Below are 17,279 nucleotides of genomic sequence, written 5' to 3'. Positions count from 1 at the left end.
TGTCATTCATGAACAGAATTCAGGGCGCAGTTTTCCAAAAGGATAATGCTCGTCAATATATCGCTGTTACAACCCGACATGCTCTAAGAGTGTCGACATGTTGCCTTGGTTTGCTCGGTCACCAGATCTGTCTCCTCGCGGGAGGACAGCTCTAAAGGAATCTAAAAACAGCAATGACTGTCCCTGTAGTGAGTAACGAAGTGCAATAGGCATGGAACTCCATCCCACAAACTGACATACGACACACGCACGTCTGCACGCTTGTATTCGACATTTCGGCTCTTACAGCCGTTATTAATTTACCAGAATTTCACATTTGCAATGGTTCATGTGGCGCTTACTTTAACCTTGCAATGTTAATCGCTTACAAAATATTACCTACACAAATGTATTCCAGAAATTCCAGTACTGCATATTAATTAGCTTTTCGAGTTGCAGTTTCTTTCCCGTCAGTTTAAAAATGGTTCATATGGCTCTGAGCACTATGGGACTTAACAGCTATGGTCATCAGTCCCCTAGAACTTAGAACTACTTGAACCTAACTAACCTAAGGACATCACACAGCACCCAGCCATCACGAGGCAGAGAAAATCCTTGACCCCGCCAGGAATCGAACCGGGGAACCCGGGCGCGGGGAGCGAGAACGCTATCGCACGACCACGAGCTGCGGACCGTCAGTTTATATTTAACTAAGCCACCACTGCAGACACGCTCAGTTACAATGCTTATGAAGTACAGGCTTGGTATTGTGGCATAACTAGTAACTTAGTAATTAATCAAAAGCAACAATCAGTGTAAAATGGCACTGTGATTCATTAAATACAGAGCTGAACAAATTAAGATACAAATTACTCTTTCCAGTTGGGTGTCTGAAAGTCATAAAATAGAGGTAGCAGACAGAATGTGTCTTTTAGTTAATCACAGATGATTACGATGCACGTTATTACGACGCCAAGTGCTGAAACCAGCAAGTTGCGATCGATTTTGACGAATCCTGCAGCTGTGAAACGCAGTAGTGAGTCCTGCGACGTCACACGCAGGAAGGCGTCCACTTCGGCAGAGAGTGACGGCGGCAGCACTGGCAACCTCCTCAACAGCACATCGGTGCGTCTGGCCACGTCCTCGACTGCTGCACACGACAGCGCCTCAGCCACCATCCTGATGCCGTGGTATGCAAACCACATAGCCGGTGCACTTGTACTCTTGGAGTAGGGAAGGAAATTCTCAGGCTGTGGCTTCGCTATGATAACGGACACCTCGTATACACTACATGTGGCGCCTAACACAGACTCTGCGATATCCATGGCCACCAGTAGTCCAAAATGTTCCATCAGTTCCTCGGCAGCTCGTCCCAAAGAGACAAAAGCCTCCCGTAAATGACGCAGTCTTTCCAGCGATGCTGCCGACTGCGATACTGCCAGTGGAATTCCAAGCTCACAACAGAACATATCCTCCAAGAGACACACGTTAAGACTCCTTAATCTCAGCCATAGCTCCAGGACCAGCAGTAAGAACTGGTGCATCACAATTGAGTCAATAGAACATCGGAGCACGACATGTAACATTCTTTTCGAGCTTGGATACATACCGACCACAATGCTACTGATCAGCGTGACGTTCACCACGAATAGAGAACCGCCAATGACTTTACCATAAACAGTCTTCTTTACAGGAACATGTCCATCCACAAGCTTGAGATGTTCAATGAAGGATCGAACATGTGCAAGCCTAGTTATAGTGCACATCCCAAAGCTCAACACTAGCTTCCCATCTAAAATAGCCGTTAAGACTAAATAAGCGACATATGTTGAAGCAGGTAAAGAAGGGGATATTACCGTATGTCGATACCAGTAAATTAGTGACATTACTACAGTAAACAACCATAAAACAGAGGGACGTATTACAGTATTTAACCAATGTCTCCAGCTATTCGAGCAGCTGTTGTTCAAATTGGTGTCATCCTTCACAGGAGCTAAACCTAGTATTTGCCACAGTTTGTATAACGGAGTCAAGACTACACAAAAGTTTACTGACGAATTGTTGTATGATGCATGCATGACTGATGTGTTTATTTCTGAAAGTATTTTATTTCACTCCTCCTACTAAACAGTCTCACAAAATTAAGCGTTGCAGATTTTCTGTACGAAACTTCCGTTTTTCTTGAAACTCTATAAGACAGTAAAAATTCAGCAACCTGTTTCACGTACTGGGACGATGTTAATTCTCTGCCTCGTCTTTATAGGCGGTTGCATCATTAATATTAACCTTGTTTCGATAACTTCGAGTACTCTTGTAGATGACTTCATTTCGTAACAGCACTTTACTGCTATTGATCGTATGAAATTAAAATTTTGTGCTTGCAATTTTATTCCTGTCTCTTAGATGCAGCTGTACGCCCTGTTATCCTGTCGCGATCACCGATTGTGTGTTTTACAGAATTTTTCATTCTAATATAATTACTAACGCCTATTAAAGTCGCACCTTTAGATACTTGCTGCTGGTAATGGTTTGGAACAATTAGTAGACGAGATCAGTATCAAACTGTTACTATGGTGTTATATCCATTCAGTATTAAGAAGACAATACCATGCCTTCAAACACGGAGTTAAATTTAATGTTTCGAGAACGGAGCCTTAATCAGCCAAACAGCCAGCTACACCCAGCGACAGTTATTGATTTTCTATCATTTCATTTTCTATATCACGGCTAAAATGGAATGCGTCCACTTCAATCTTTTGCGACCTACCGTACACAAATACATTTCCTGACACATACAACAAGGTTTCTAAGACAACTATTTTCTGAGGGTATCAGTTTTTCCATTGGCCTGTTGCCGTCTTGCATTAATTTTTCATCTGCACCTTTCTACTTGCACTAATTTCTCAAATCTCTGGATGTACTCTTCCGACTCCACACCTGTGCACTCAAAATTTTCTATATTAGAATTAGTAAGTGAGACAGTTTTAGGACTCAAAATTATCATTTTTTCACTTTATTCAAATCTGGTATGCGTGATGTAATCCCAATTGAACAAAACCACATATAATATGTGTGCAGTACAGCTGCACCAAACTTTGTAGGGGTGTGTGGCTAGAAAGGAACACTACCTCAAGTTACAAAATTTGCCAAATTTCTAAAGATCCTCCTAACGTTGCCATTTTGTGTGCTTCAGTTGGCAACTTGGTTAAAAAGTTGGACATTTTACCGATATTTCATCTGCAATTTCAGGACACTGCTTCCTCACTAGAATGAAACAATCAAATAAAATATTTCCTTAGTATAAGAATGGAAACATGAGATACAAGCCAAAAGACTTATAAAGGTCCTAGTACTACGCATATCGTTTAGTAAGACTTTTTGCGAAGATATAATATGAATCTCGACTCTGAACCCGAAAGAAGCAAGTATTTTCATTCCTTACCACTTGAATATCTCCCTCAACGAATAATACCTTAATAATAATGCTTCATATACACAGGTGTTTCCGAAATATTGTGCAGAAATGTAACAGAACATAGAGAATGCTTCACTGAACAACTTTAGGTAGGGAACCTATGGTCGGAGAAGCCAGCTTAAGAAGACATGGAGGTAAACTTCTCTACCGCTTTCTCTAGCACTCTGTTATCCACCTTATTTACAACTAACATGCGTACACGTTTACACGTACTATGATGTTCATTTAGGTGTACATTCTCTATTTCCTGCAAGGATACAAGGAGGACAAACCTGATTATTTGGAAGTCATGATGCAGATTTTTCTTACTTTACTTGTCCATAAGGTGGCTGTTTTGTATCGTATGTACCCTGTCCCATGACAGAACGTGCTACGAATTTCATTCATTGTTCAGTGCTGTTCAGAGACGTACAGTACAATACGGTGGCGGAGTACCGGTACAGTTACACAGTACACACTGACATGCACCGTGAGTATGGGGAAGATGTTTCACAAAGCGCCTAGCACCCTGTGTCCGTTGGTCTATTGATTATTGATATGATTATGAAACACATCCCAATTGATTTTTGAATATTTCTGAACACATTCGAAGTTGATTTCTGAACGAATCATAAGTTCATTTTTGAATGTGTGCATAGTGTACGTGATGTCCTTGCCAGGTGAATCCTCGTTGCACCTAGAAATAAAAACTTTCCTGCAGACAAAAGAAGATGGGACTATACGAACTGAAGCGAATAAAACCGAACGCGTGAATGACAATCGATGTATGCTTATGTGGCTCAATAGGTGTGCGAATGATCAGCGTTGTTATAACTGTTAGCGAAATCCATAGATTCACATGACGACAGTGGAAATAAACAACTAACAGTAATAACAGGTAAGAAAGATTACATATTATCTGCTCGGTGTATCAAAATGAAGAAATTTTGATAGAAACGTTTGGCCAGGTCGCTACACTATCGGCAGTACTGTGCCCTGTCAGTAGCCGCTTTATATTATATTCTCTGAATAGCGCAGAAAACGCATTATATGAACCGGTATTAAGGCCTAACCGGAGAATAAACGCTGGAAAACTGACCTTGTGATTCTGGCAGGGCTACTGAGGTTAACCAGAAAATAAGTATTGAGAATGGCAAGATTAGTTATGGAATTAGTGATGACAAGATTGTTTTTTAAACGAGGAAGGGGAAGAAACGAGGACATCACACAAATTATATGGAAGAGCAAGACGATTCCAAATTTATATAAACATTTCGTACTCTTACTTTTCGATCTCATGCTAGAGAAACTGGAGCCTATAAATGACATGTGAAACTATTTTCTAACATAAAACGTTGTGCTTATAGTAGGCCTAATAGGCATTTGATATTGATACTTCGTGAATTATGTTCCGAAAATGAGTTACATAAAAATGACAATTTACACCAAAACAATCCAACTTATTTGGCGTGTATTGCAATTGCTGATATAGCAGAGAGACCTATTTCGTTTTATCTAACAGACAGTGACAACACTGACGTAATCAAATCGAAAAAGCTCACCAGTCTTGGGTACTATTTGTATTAACAGTTTTTCATTATTAGACAAACGATATTTTGATTTTTCATGAACAAAACGTTTGACGAACTTTGATGAGGTAATAGATTCTTTCGCAGAAAGGAAAGCACGCTGTGTAACGCTGTATCAAGATTAGAGAGAAAAGAATGCTGGGACCTAAGCATTCAAGAAATGTGTACTGTCTTGCTGGTCTCTTGTCTTTACTGGTATTATGTTTGCTATATTTAATTTTATGTCACACAAAAGAGAATGTTATTAGCTAATAGGCAATAAGGACTGGAAATTTTTTTAAGATTTCTTACTCTCCCGCTCACAAATGATTCCACCCAGTATTAATTACGAGGTTTTTTTAAGGGAGGCAGCATGTCAGACTGGCCGACTGGGAGCAGATGAAGCACCACAGGACGTTTTAATTTCCACTGCCCTGACTATAGAATTGATAGCTTCCATTACAAATTACACTCGCCTGAATTCCACAGAGCGAAATACAGTGACGTGCGATAGAAGCATGCTTTGTGAAGAGGAGTGGCACTCCACTTTGGCACACTTAAGACCGAATATCTGTTTTATATATGAAACTCTCAGAAACATTATTTCCTATGGGGATATCTAACGTCCCTTGTGTGTGAGACCCCAGTGGACACGGAGTTCGAATTACTTGCGAAAATTGTAACTGCCTGTGATGTGATTCGAAACACACCAGAGATATTTGTCAGGGTGCGATAGAATCTTGTTCCCCGACGTCATGCTTGCATTCAGGTTGATGGCTGGCAGTTTCAGCACGTTTTATAAGATACAGAACAAATGGTACGTTCATATTATTAGTGATGATATTTGCAGTTAATTGTAACTAATGTAAATAAAAAAGTATACAAATGTGTGATTTAATTCCTACTACATTTTTAAGGTTGCTTCTGCACCCCAGGTTCCCCACCTCAAATTGTTCAGTAGAGCATCCTCTATGTCCCGTTACATTTTTGCACGCTCTTACGTAAAACCCCTACATATAACGATAAAAACATGAATGATTCTGTTTTTCTGATGTCTACAGTAAGAAAATTTATATCAATAGTCTCATAACATGCAAATATTTGACAGTTGCAATTGAGGACACAAATGTTTGGTATTATTTTAAATAATTTTCCATTTGTTTTTGTATAAACAATAAAATATACTTGCTATAAGGTGAATGAGCAGAAAGATGCAGCGGCAACTATCTTTAAGACGAATAAATAGAATATTTAATGTCTGAATTGGAAGGAAAGTAATAAACATAACAGAGAATTTAGTCCACAGATAAAGATAGTAGTAAGTGACGTTTAAAAATTTTAAAATAGTTATTTGTAGATGCTGTAGTTACAAGTGTTTTCACATTAAAATGTCTCAGTGACGACAAAGATGTGTTACACTATCTGAACCATAACTGTGTCATTACTATTATCCACAGAAATATTTTAACCATGAATAACACAGAGAGCAAACTTCACTTAACTTAGAAGTGCTGTAACATGGTAAAAGAATAATTTAAAGACGATAAACTGAAATCACACTTTAACACAATGCTTTAATGCCACTTATAATGCTCAAAATAATAAATTTTAATTTTAAGGCAGTATTCTTCAATTTCAGTTAGAATTAATGGTAAGTTAAATATCTTCATGATAAAAAGATAAATCAGTGTAAGTGGTATCATTGGTAACAAGAAAATTGAGCTGTATTGAGATATTAACTGCACGTCCAATTATGCCATTACCAAAAAATTTTTGAAAATATGGCATCTGATATAATTAAAATTAGTCTTGAAAATAGCAGTTTATAGCACCCTCTATATTCCACAGTGAAATGGTAGTGCCAAAGTTCCATTAAGATTGTAAAAGATGTACACTAATAAAGCAGAAGATCAAGAGAGCTGGAATCAAGAAGATCACAGGACAGTAAATAAATTGGCAGCACAAGGTGCACTTTCAACATTGCTAATTGAAGTGCACAGTGTGTAGCCTTTTCCCAGAAGATGGCTTCAACAGGAAAGCCAAAATCTCCGATCAGGAGATTTTGCAAGAATGAAGGCCAGCAATTCCCAAGAATTTTAAACCCCGCTGAAGAAAGAATGGTCGTACACTGATACAGCATGCAGCATAAACCATAAACATATACAATTCATGTCAGTGATGATACCCATAAACAGCTCTTGTGGTAAGTTCCTATGGGACCAAACTGCTGAAGTCATCGGTCCCAAGGCTTACACACTGCTTAACGTAACGTGAATTTACTTACGCTAGGGACAACACACGCCCATGCTCGAGGGAGGACCCGATCCTCGAGGGAGGAAGCCGCGCGAAACGTGGCAGGACGCCTTAGACAGCGCAGCTTCTCCGCGCGGCCATGGAGTTAGTTTATCACCTACTCCCCAAATATGATATTAATTTTCTACGCACCAAATGAAAAGTACAACACTTCACATGTCAAGAAATACATAAACTCCTTCCTTCATTACTCTGAATGATTTCAACCATATATTGGGTGAAGAGCAGGTATGGTACTTCTGTTCAGCAATGTTTGCAAAATTGTGGCTGGTAAAGATAGCTGTGCGGAAATTTTCAGTACTGGAGGAATCTTTTTAGAGCCGTTGTGAAGCTACACCCTCAGGGGATGGCATAAAACTACAGAGTTAATTAGACTAATCAAAATGAAGCACAAGAGGTAAAAGGTTTGTTCACAAATTGCAATAATTAATAGGCATGAATATTCACATGTCACTGGCTGATCTGACTAGTACGTTTTATCAGTGTTACTCACTGTCACGTGTTCCACCGAGAAATCTAGTAGCGAACCTACTGAAATTTGTTTACTAAAGTCTACTCACTCTTCTGTTGCTTTTATCTCTGTTTTAAAACGCATTAACATTTGTATGAAACGCTAATCGCCATACAAACCCTTTTACATACGCAGTTAGATCGTCAGTGTTGTAGGAGCCAATAGATATTACCACAATTTCTCCACTTCAGAATGAAATTTATTATTTGCCTCAACAGTGTTAGCTGTCCTATTGTTTGTTTGCAGGTCGATCAAAGCAATAATGCATTTCCTCTTGCTCAGATTTATTGGAGAAAAACAGTTCGCTTTTAATCTAGACGAATGTTCTTTTAGAGTTAGAGCGACATTGAGTTTTGACCTCAAATAATGTAGTGATGTGCAAACTGCTTGTTTTTATGCCATTGTCAGGAAAAACATTAGACGGGAGCGTCCACAGAGGTATGAACTGAAGCCTTGGTAGCGTCGAAAACTGCACAAATCCCCGTTCCTGTAGGTGAAATAACAACACTTCATGTGGTGTTAAATCGTCGAATGAGTCAAAGTAGTAGATGGTATTCCAGTGTTTTGTTACATAAGCAACCCAGTGAGTTCCGTATCTCCTCACAACATCCAAACTGACAATCCCATATTCTTTGAATTCCACGTAGTCTCTGGCAAAGTATCTCACATCAACTCGTATTGAGATCTCGAGCTTTTGTGTATTCTGAGCTGAGCAATTTGTAAGTGGTCTGTCCGGTAGTCCCGCTATGCGTTTTTTTCTTTCTTCTATTTAGAACCAAAGCCGTTACCTGTATGGTTTTGCAATACAGTCCTTCACCGACAGTGATGGCCTCTATGGCCATATTATTCCTTTAAGCCTCTTGCAGCTGCTGCTCAGTGCTTAATGCATTCTATACTGCTAGCGTTATGGTTGTGCTGCATCCCACTGCCAACTAGCCAATAGCTCCTGATAGCCCAGCAAATGCTGGGATAAGAAGCAGTATTATCCCGCCAGATGTCTTTGGTATTGGCAGATCACTGAGGGTATCAACGTATCTTCCCTTTCCTCCTTTCTGCCTCAAGGCATGTTTCACTGCTGTTGCTGATGATTGCATACAGTGTTAAAAATATATCATAGGTTTATTTTCGTCTTTAGTGTTCGATGAGCTACATTCATTATTTCCTTGAAGATTATTCCAGCACCCAGTTGTATTTTGGCACACACTGCCTTATCGACCAGGAATTCAGCAATATGTTGCTCTATACCAGCGCTCTTTCTTAGATATATCTATCTAGCTTTATCAACAAATATTTGGTCTGCAATGCGACGATCTTTACCTACAGTATAGCCAATCTGTACTCCTTGCTTGCGTGGTCTTAGGATACAATTCCCTTATCACTACAAAGTAGGCGTCTTTTCCATTAGTTCCCAGGTCCACACAGATGTACCTAGGGATAAGAAGTTCCAGTGGCACATTCTCAATGATACTGCCTCCACTTCTGCTGATACATTTACTAGCACTCATGTCATGCTACTGTGTGGTTTGAGGTTTATGAATCCTGTTATACAGCAATCTGCGAGTGTTCACCGAACTGTTGAGCTTTGATGATGCGTCCAGCCATTTCACTAATAGTTTGTTCCCCACCCCCGACGTATTATGAGCCACTCCATGAAGAACACATCCAGTTTATAGCTTTTCTTTGATTCCTCTATGCAAAAACTTCTTTCAATTTGTTTGTCATCAGCATCTTTTAAGATCTATATTCTGAGGTTTGTGTGCTACACCTTGCAACCACAAACATCTCCACTGACCGGTTTAGTAGGTAGGACGCCTCAAATGCGGTTTTTTTTTAAATTCGAAATACATACCATGCCCATTGCTTGCAATGGATCCATCATCTTGATGTAATTGCATGATGTATTTAGAAGCCGATTATCATGGACCTCAACAGTCTCCTTCCTAAGTGTCTGGTGAGTAGTGCACTTACTCATGTCAGAGATCTGTGTTAGTATGTTATCCATTTGTACTTACCTTGAGGAATAAATTGCTTCCACATACAGTATTTTATCGTCCTGTTCGACTATTCAGTAATACCAGCGCTAGATTTCAAGTGGGGGATTGTTGAGTAGTGGCTCATTCTTATCACTGCATCACCAGTTTGAAATGCCTAAGGTAAAATTCGCCTCTGTGGTCGGTCTGAATGTTGTAGGGGCACCAATCATACTAGCTGCAGCAGTTGTTCAGAAACCTTTGTTACCTCCTTCCCCGTCGTCATCTGCAGTAGTACAGCCTAAGCGAATTTGGAATATGTATCTATAATAGTTAGAATGTACTTGAAACCATTATTCGATAGTGAGTAATCTCGTACATCTACGAGGTCAGCATGCCAGAAACCGTCCAGAACTTGTATTATCACACATCTGCATAGCCTGTGAAGCTCATGAATAGCCAACTCCGTATTTATTTGATAGTGCATCTTTCTCGCAGCTCAGGTAAGATCGACATTATTTTTTGTGTGATATGTATTCTCTACAGTAGCTTATCCTGTATGTTGTCGTACCTGATGTATGATTTCATTCAGGTCATCATAACCTTAATACTCCAGAGGTGAATTAATCTGTCTTTTTTGCTGAACTTCTACCTTGTCACCTGCACTATCTGCAGCTTCTAACGCGGGTTTAATTAAGCTGTTGTATTTGTCACTCTTTGAGACTTTCAGTTGTCATTTTGAGGTACTATGTGCGTTAGTCATATGTAGTATTTGACCTCACACATTTAGGTCTTTCAGGGTGTACTTTTTGACTTTCAAAGTTTTTAAGAATGTTACCTAAAGTCATTAATAGCATATGCTCCCTCATCTTATTCGTCTTCTTCTTTTCTGATTCCATCCATAGTGTCATAGACCTTTTAGATTGTTGGTTACTGGCTTAAGTGTTTCTCAGAGATGCTGATCTCGTTGCAACTGCCCTAACTTTAACAACCATAACTTTTTTTGCTATAGCCTTCTGCGCCTCAGTAACTTTATCTTTGTAGACGATATGCTGCTGTATACTAATATATAGTGTACAATATATACATACTCTGAAACTACTGCTGATGGTGCGAATCTAATGCCTTAGTTATTGCCTTGATATATCCAAGCAGTTCACACTGATGTATGTTAGCTTTAATCACTTCGACATTGATAGTCCAATACTGATAAGTCTTTCCAGTTCCATTACTTTAGCGTTGATTCCCTCGATTTTTCTCTCACTTTATAGACGCATATGCCCCATGCACTCTGAAGTAGTGTGTGACACATGTACAAATTTATACATAGTCTACAGTATACCGATACAGTTACGTTTGGATACATCGCCTTTGATGCAAAATCTCATTGAAGTTTCGCCTTTGTAGGCCATCATTTGCTTCGTAATTTTCTCTATAACCAGAAAGCCACACTAAGAGTTATTTCATCAGTCCCTGCATAGGGTAATGAATTCATGACGTGTCGGTTCCTACATGTTTAGTAAATATGCATTAAATTCAGGTCCCGAGTTTGAGTCTCGGTCCGGCACACAGTTCTAATCTTCCACGAAGTTTCATATCAGCGCACACTCTGCTGCAGAGTGAAAATCTCATTCTGGAAACATCTCCCAGGCTGTGGCTAAGCCATGTCTCCGCAATATCGTTTCTTTCAGGGGTGCTAGTTCTGCAAGGTTCGCGGGAGAGCTTCTGTAAAGTTTGGAAGGTAGGAGAGATGTACTGGCAGAAGTAGAACTGTGAGGACGGGACGTGGGTCGTGCTTTGGTAGCTCAGTTGGTAGAGCACTTGTCCGCGAAATGCAAAGGTCCCGAGTTCGTCGAGTCTCGGTCCGGCACACAGTTTTAATCTGCCAGGAAGTTTGCAACATCCTTCCCCATGTTAACTTCACTAGTACAGGCTAAGCGAATTCGGAATGTGAATCTATGAGCGTTAGAACGTACTTGAAACAGTTATTCAGTCGTGAGTAATCTCACACATCTACAAGATCAGCATGCCATAAATCGTCCCACATATTATCAAATGCCTGCATGAAACTTTCTGCTTGCAGTCCTGTGAAGCTCAGGAACAACCATCCCCATACTTATTCGATGATGCGTCTTTTCTCGCAGCTCAGATAAGATTGATATATTTTTGTATGTGATCTGTATTCTGTATAGCAGCTGATGCTATACTTAGTTGTAATTGATGTATGATCTCGTTCTGGTCATTAATGCTCCAGACGTGGATTAGTCAGTCTTTTTTGCTGAACTTCAACCTCTTTGCCTCCACTATATGCGGCTTCTAACACTGGTTTAATTATATTCTTGTATTTGTCACACTTTGAAGCTTTCATTCGTCATTTTGAGGTCCCCTGTGCGTTAGTCATGCGTAGTATTTGACTACACACTCATAGCTGGTGTGATTTTATACATACACTCCGTGATCTTTTTCCTCTTCTTCTTTTCTGCTTACATTTACAGCGTGTAACAGACTTTTCAGATTGTTCGTTACGGGCTTAAGTGATTCTGAGAGATGCTGATGTCATTGCAACTGCCCTAAATTTAACAATCATAACTTTTTTCAATAACCTTCTGCACCTCAATAACTTTATGCTTTGTTGGCGATATGTTGCTGTGTACTAAAGCGTTTTTGAGATAGTATATATATATATATATATCAAAACTTCTGCTAACACTGCTATTTTAGTGCCTAAGATATTGGCTTGATTCATCCATGCATATCTGTAGGTTTTGTGTTCACTTCTTCAATTTTGTAGTTGACATCACATTGTTCTATCCTAGCATTAAACACTTCGACATCTATAGCCTGTAACTTGATATGTCTTTCTAGTTCCATTAATCCAGTGTTGATTGCCTCGATTTTTCTGTCGCTGCACAGATGTATATCCTTCACGCACTCTGAAAGAGTGTGTGACGTATGTGCAGATTTGTCCATAGTGTACAATGCACTGATACAGTTACGTTTTGACACATTCCCTTTGATGCAAAATCTCTATATAAGACCACATTCATTTTCGTAGTTTTATCTATAATCAGAAACACACTGCAAGCTATTCCATCAATCATAGCATATGGTAATGAATTCATTGAAAAACATGTTGGTTAGTACATGTACTTGGTAAATGTGCTTTAAATTCAGGTTGTCCTGCTTGAAAGCAATAATAAAGTCCACATTACCCTGTGCCAACTGTCTCAGAATCTTTGAGTATATCTGACTCAAATAAAATTTATTGATTTGCATATGGTGACCAAAGCAGAAATATCTGTGGATCTCATCTTGTTCTCCCAACAGTAACATTGCCAAATATGAACACACAGCTTGGACTTACTTCTTCGGGCAGTGGAGTATCATTACTTTCTCCGAATGTCTGGTATTTTACTCTCTCAATAATATGCACAATCTCCTGGAATAGCTGATATTGCCGACGAAATTGGATTTTTTTAAAAAAGTGTATACCTGCCTGGAGCAGAGTTTATCAGGATGTGCTAACAGTGTTTGAACAAGATTAGTGCTTGTTGTGTAACGACGTAAGTTTTGTATAAATGATTTTCTTTTGACATATGACCATGTGCAGACTTCGTCAACTACGTCAGTTACAACACACTTCAACATTATTTAAATTCTTTTTAAAATTGTCTCTGAATGGTTCTTGAACGAAACTGTAATTAAAACATCATCATTTGAGTCGTATGCGCAGAATTACGTCACTCAGTCCAATTGGTTTGCGTAAACTTTTTCAATTTAGATGTCGTTTGTTTCTCCTCAGAAATTATATTAATGCAGGTTATCTGCTTTAATAGATATTAGAACCACATTGAATAAACTTTCAAGACTCAAACTCCCGATGAACGTTGTCAAAATTAATAATCTTGTAAAATAAATTACTTAACATAATTCTTCATAAATAAATTCTCGGAACACGTATTTAAACTTTAGTAGCATTCACTAGTTTATTATCTGCCTACATATAGACGTGAACCTGAGCCGTGACAAGATAGAACTGCATATTTACAACATGATTAAACTTTCTATGACGTCATTGTTGTAGAAACATTGCAAATTCTTAATATTCAATTTTTAGAAGCACGACGCAACAACTCGGTTTCAGGATCTTCTGTTGCTGTTTGGCTGTCGACCCGCGACGCATAGTGGCCAGCAATTTTCTCTCTGGTCCCGACAGTGAATATGCTGTCTCCATTCGTTGCGCCGCCCTCTCCGTACATGAAACATAAAAAATAAATACAAACTTTAGACCATTCACAACCATTACAAATATTACAAAAAATACATAAACAAAACAGTAAATTAACTTATATTCACCTGCAAACTGGGCTGACACTGGTGGATGGGTGACGCTTCAATTTCGCGTCCCACTACGTACCCCACCCACAAGCTCAGTTTGTCAGGTTTTAACCGAAAATAAAACATATTCTACATACAATCTCTAACTGTTAATATTATACTTTTTCATCACATTTTCCGTAATCTAAAGTCCTTGCTCTTAGATATATTCAATCTTTTTATGATAATATTGTTGTGACTATTTGTCATTCACTTTCAATTGTGCTATTATGGTAATTCACAACCGAATATATGGAGATTACTCCTTTTCATTTAATAGTTGCTAGTAAATAATAATTTAGTACGTTCTTTAACGTTGTTACACTAGGACAGAGCGTTCAAATTGTGATAGGTTAGTTTCAGTTTTATTCATTTACTAGAGTTATTCCTTCCAAAACATACATTACTAATAAGTTTCTCACAATAAATAATAGTACTATTTACTTTATGTCGTTCTTTTCCCTAATGCTTTATTTATGCCTGAGGTCAAGAAGAAATCAAGCAAAACTTTCTTTAGAATCTCGGCACGGCTTTCTTTACCTTCGGACACTTTGTTGGATAATGGCAATTTATTTAGGAGAAACCAGCGAGAGAGCCCCGTTTGGTGTGTTCTATATTAACACTATTACAAATCTCTATTAAAGGCACTGTGCTATGTTCTCGTGAGCCATATAGCTCTGGACGCCCATGGTCCCTAAAATTATTAACCATCCCCTTTGGTTCCTACTATCCGAGTAAATATAAAATATACAAAATTCCTTCTGTCCTAATAACAAAACTTTCTTCCATATAAATCCACTTTTAGTTATCTTTCCCTTTTTGAAGTACCGGTAGATTATTGTAGAACACTTGTTTAAACTTCCTGTAATTTCTTTAAAAATAACACGTAACTACCACGAAAAACTTCACATGAATAAACTATGAACGCTCTTCCGTATGTAACATATACTAAATATTAACTTATTTAGGAATGAAGAGTTTCATTTGATCGACACTATATAATCCTTTAATTACACCTGATGAAGGTTCCATAAGAAGTAACGCTTTGGGATGTACAATCTTATGTACAACATATGGACCTTCAAAGATAAAGAAGAATTTTCTACATTCCTTATTGATCTTCGAACTTTTAGGATGAGATCGTACTAATACAAGATCTCCTACCTTAAATGAGGGTTCTATAGCATGTATATTATAACTTTTAATTCTCCGTTCAGCATTTTTAACAATCTGTTCGCAAACTTTTTCGTCTGGGATGCATTGTTGGATCTCATTTACTGGTGGCCAAGGAACAGCAGCTAGTAAAGGCTCACCTATAATTCGTTTGCCTAAAATTTCTATAGGTGATAATCCCGTTGTTAGATGAGGCAATTCATTTAATATCTTTTCGAATTCAGACATTAATTTGGCCCACCGTGTATGCTTATGTGCACAATAAGTTCTACATAATCGTCCTAATTCTTTCATGACTCTTTCAACTAAATTACTTTGAGGGTGATATTTCGAAATTAAGATTTGTTTGATTCCATATTGTTTTATCATATCTTGAAACTTTTGACTAATAAAGGCACTACCGTTGTCAGACATAAGTCGTTTAGGAATGCCCCAGTTAACAAAGTAATTTCGGGTAAGACAGCGTATAACGCTTGCGGTATTCGCTCGTTTCAAAGTATATAGCTTCACATGTTTGGACCAACATTCCATGACAACAAACACATAAGTAAATCCTCCTGAACTACGAGGCAGAGGGTCGAAAAAATCTAATGACAGTAGATCCCACAGACCTCGAGGAATTACAGCATATAGTTTATACCGCTTAGATTTGTTATTAACTTTAACCTTTTGACAGGTTTCACAAGCCCTAATAATACTTCTCACAATACGGGACATATTTTTGAAATAATAATACTTCATTAGATGTTTAATACATTTATGAATTCCAAAATGCCCGTAACCTTCATGAATATAAGTAATTAATTCGTACACAACAGTTTTCGGAATGCAGATTTTCCATCTCTGGTGTTCCCTCTGTGCTTTCCAATACAACAAGTCGTTGAAATATAACCACACACCCCGGGTGTTAACTATTTCGTCCCCATTATTGAGGTTTTGTATAAGCTCCCTATATTGATCGTCATTTCTTTGATTGCATCTAATAGCAGTTACTATCCGTTTAACATTTCGTTCGTTCTCCTGAGTTACCAGGAAATAAACATGGTAATTTGTTCCTGGTTCTTCTGCCATGTTAATATTCTCCATTCCTACTGGAAGTCTCGACAAAGCATCCGAAACTACACTTTGAGATCCTTTTGTATACCTAATTTCGTACTGAAATTCTTGCAAGCATAATAGCCAACGTAATAATCTACGGTGAAGTAACCGACAATTGTTCAAAAAGGTTAAAGCCTGATGTTCAGTATATACAATTGTTTTTCTCCCAATTAATAATCCTCTAAATCTTTGAAAACCCCGTACCACTGTGAGAGCTTCCTTCTCGGTCACAAAATAATTTCTTTCATGTTTGTTTAAAGTTCTACTAGCGAATCCAATAGGCTGATATAATCCCTTTTCATTGGTCAGATCACCTTGGAATATTACGCAAGACACACCATAATCAGAGGCATCCGTACACATACAAAAGTCCTGATTGAAATCTGGATGGTGTAACATTTTTGCTTTTGTTAACGCTCCTTTTATCTTATTGAAAACTTCCTCTTCTTCTTTTCTCCAGAGCCATACTGATTTCTCTTTTAATAAATCCGGTAATTTAGGATTAACAATACCCTGCCCTGGAAGAAATCTTCTCAGAAATCCTACCATTCCTAAGAATGATTTCAGTTGTTTCCGATTTCTAGGACTCGGGCATCGAGAAATAGCTTCAATAAGTGCTGGGTCTGGCCTAATACCTTTACTATCCACTATATGCCCCAAAATTCTCACTTCCTCCTTTCCGAAGCAAGACTTAGATAATTTTAAAGTAATTCCTCTGTCAATTAAACGGTCAAACAATTCCCGTAATATCGTTACGTGTTCTTCCCACGTTTTAGTGGCTACCAAAATATCATCTACATATAAAATAATCTTTTGTAATAATTGCTGACCCAAAG

The 17,279-nt window shown here is 38.4% G+C and overlaps 1 protein-coding gene across 1 annotated transcript; it reads right to left on the bottom strand.

The window, feature by feature from the left end:
• Positions 1-12,537: 12,537 nt before the first annotated feature.
• Positions 12,538-16,416, bottom strand: LOC126235356 (uncharacterized). Its single transcript, XM_049944079.1, has 2 exons — positions 15,618-16,416; positions 12,538-12,806 (listed from the first exon to the last, which is right to left on the bottom strand). Exons 1-2 carry the CDS (start codon positions 16,414-16,416, stop codon positions 12,538-12,540), a joined length of 1,068 nt encoding a protein of 355 aa, XP_049800036.1.
• Positions 16,417-17,279: the final 863 nt, after the last annotated feature.

Source organism: Schistocerca nitens, chromosome 2 (genome assembly GCF_023898315.1).
Source record: "Schistocerca nitens isolate TAMUIC-IGC-003100 chromosome 2, iqSchNite1.1, whole genome shotgun sequence".
In the NCBI taxonomy this organism is placed as follows: Eukaryota; Metazoa; Arthropoda; class Insecta; order Orthoptera; family Acrididae; genus Schistocerca; species Schistocerca nitens.
Note: the sequence above shows the minus strand (reverse complement) of the source record. Positions and strands in the feature narration are given on the sequence as shown.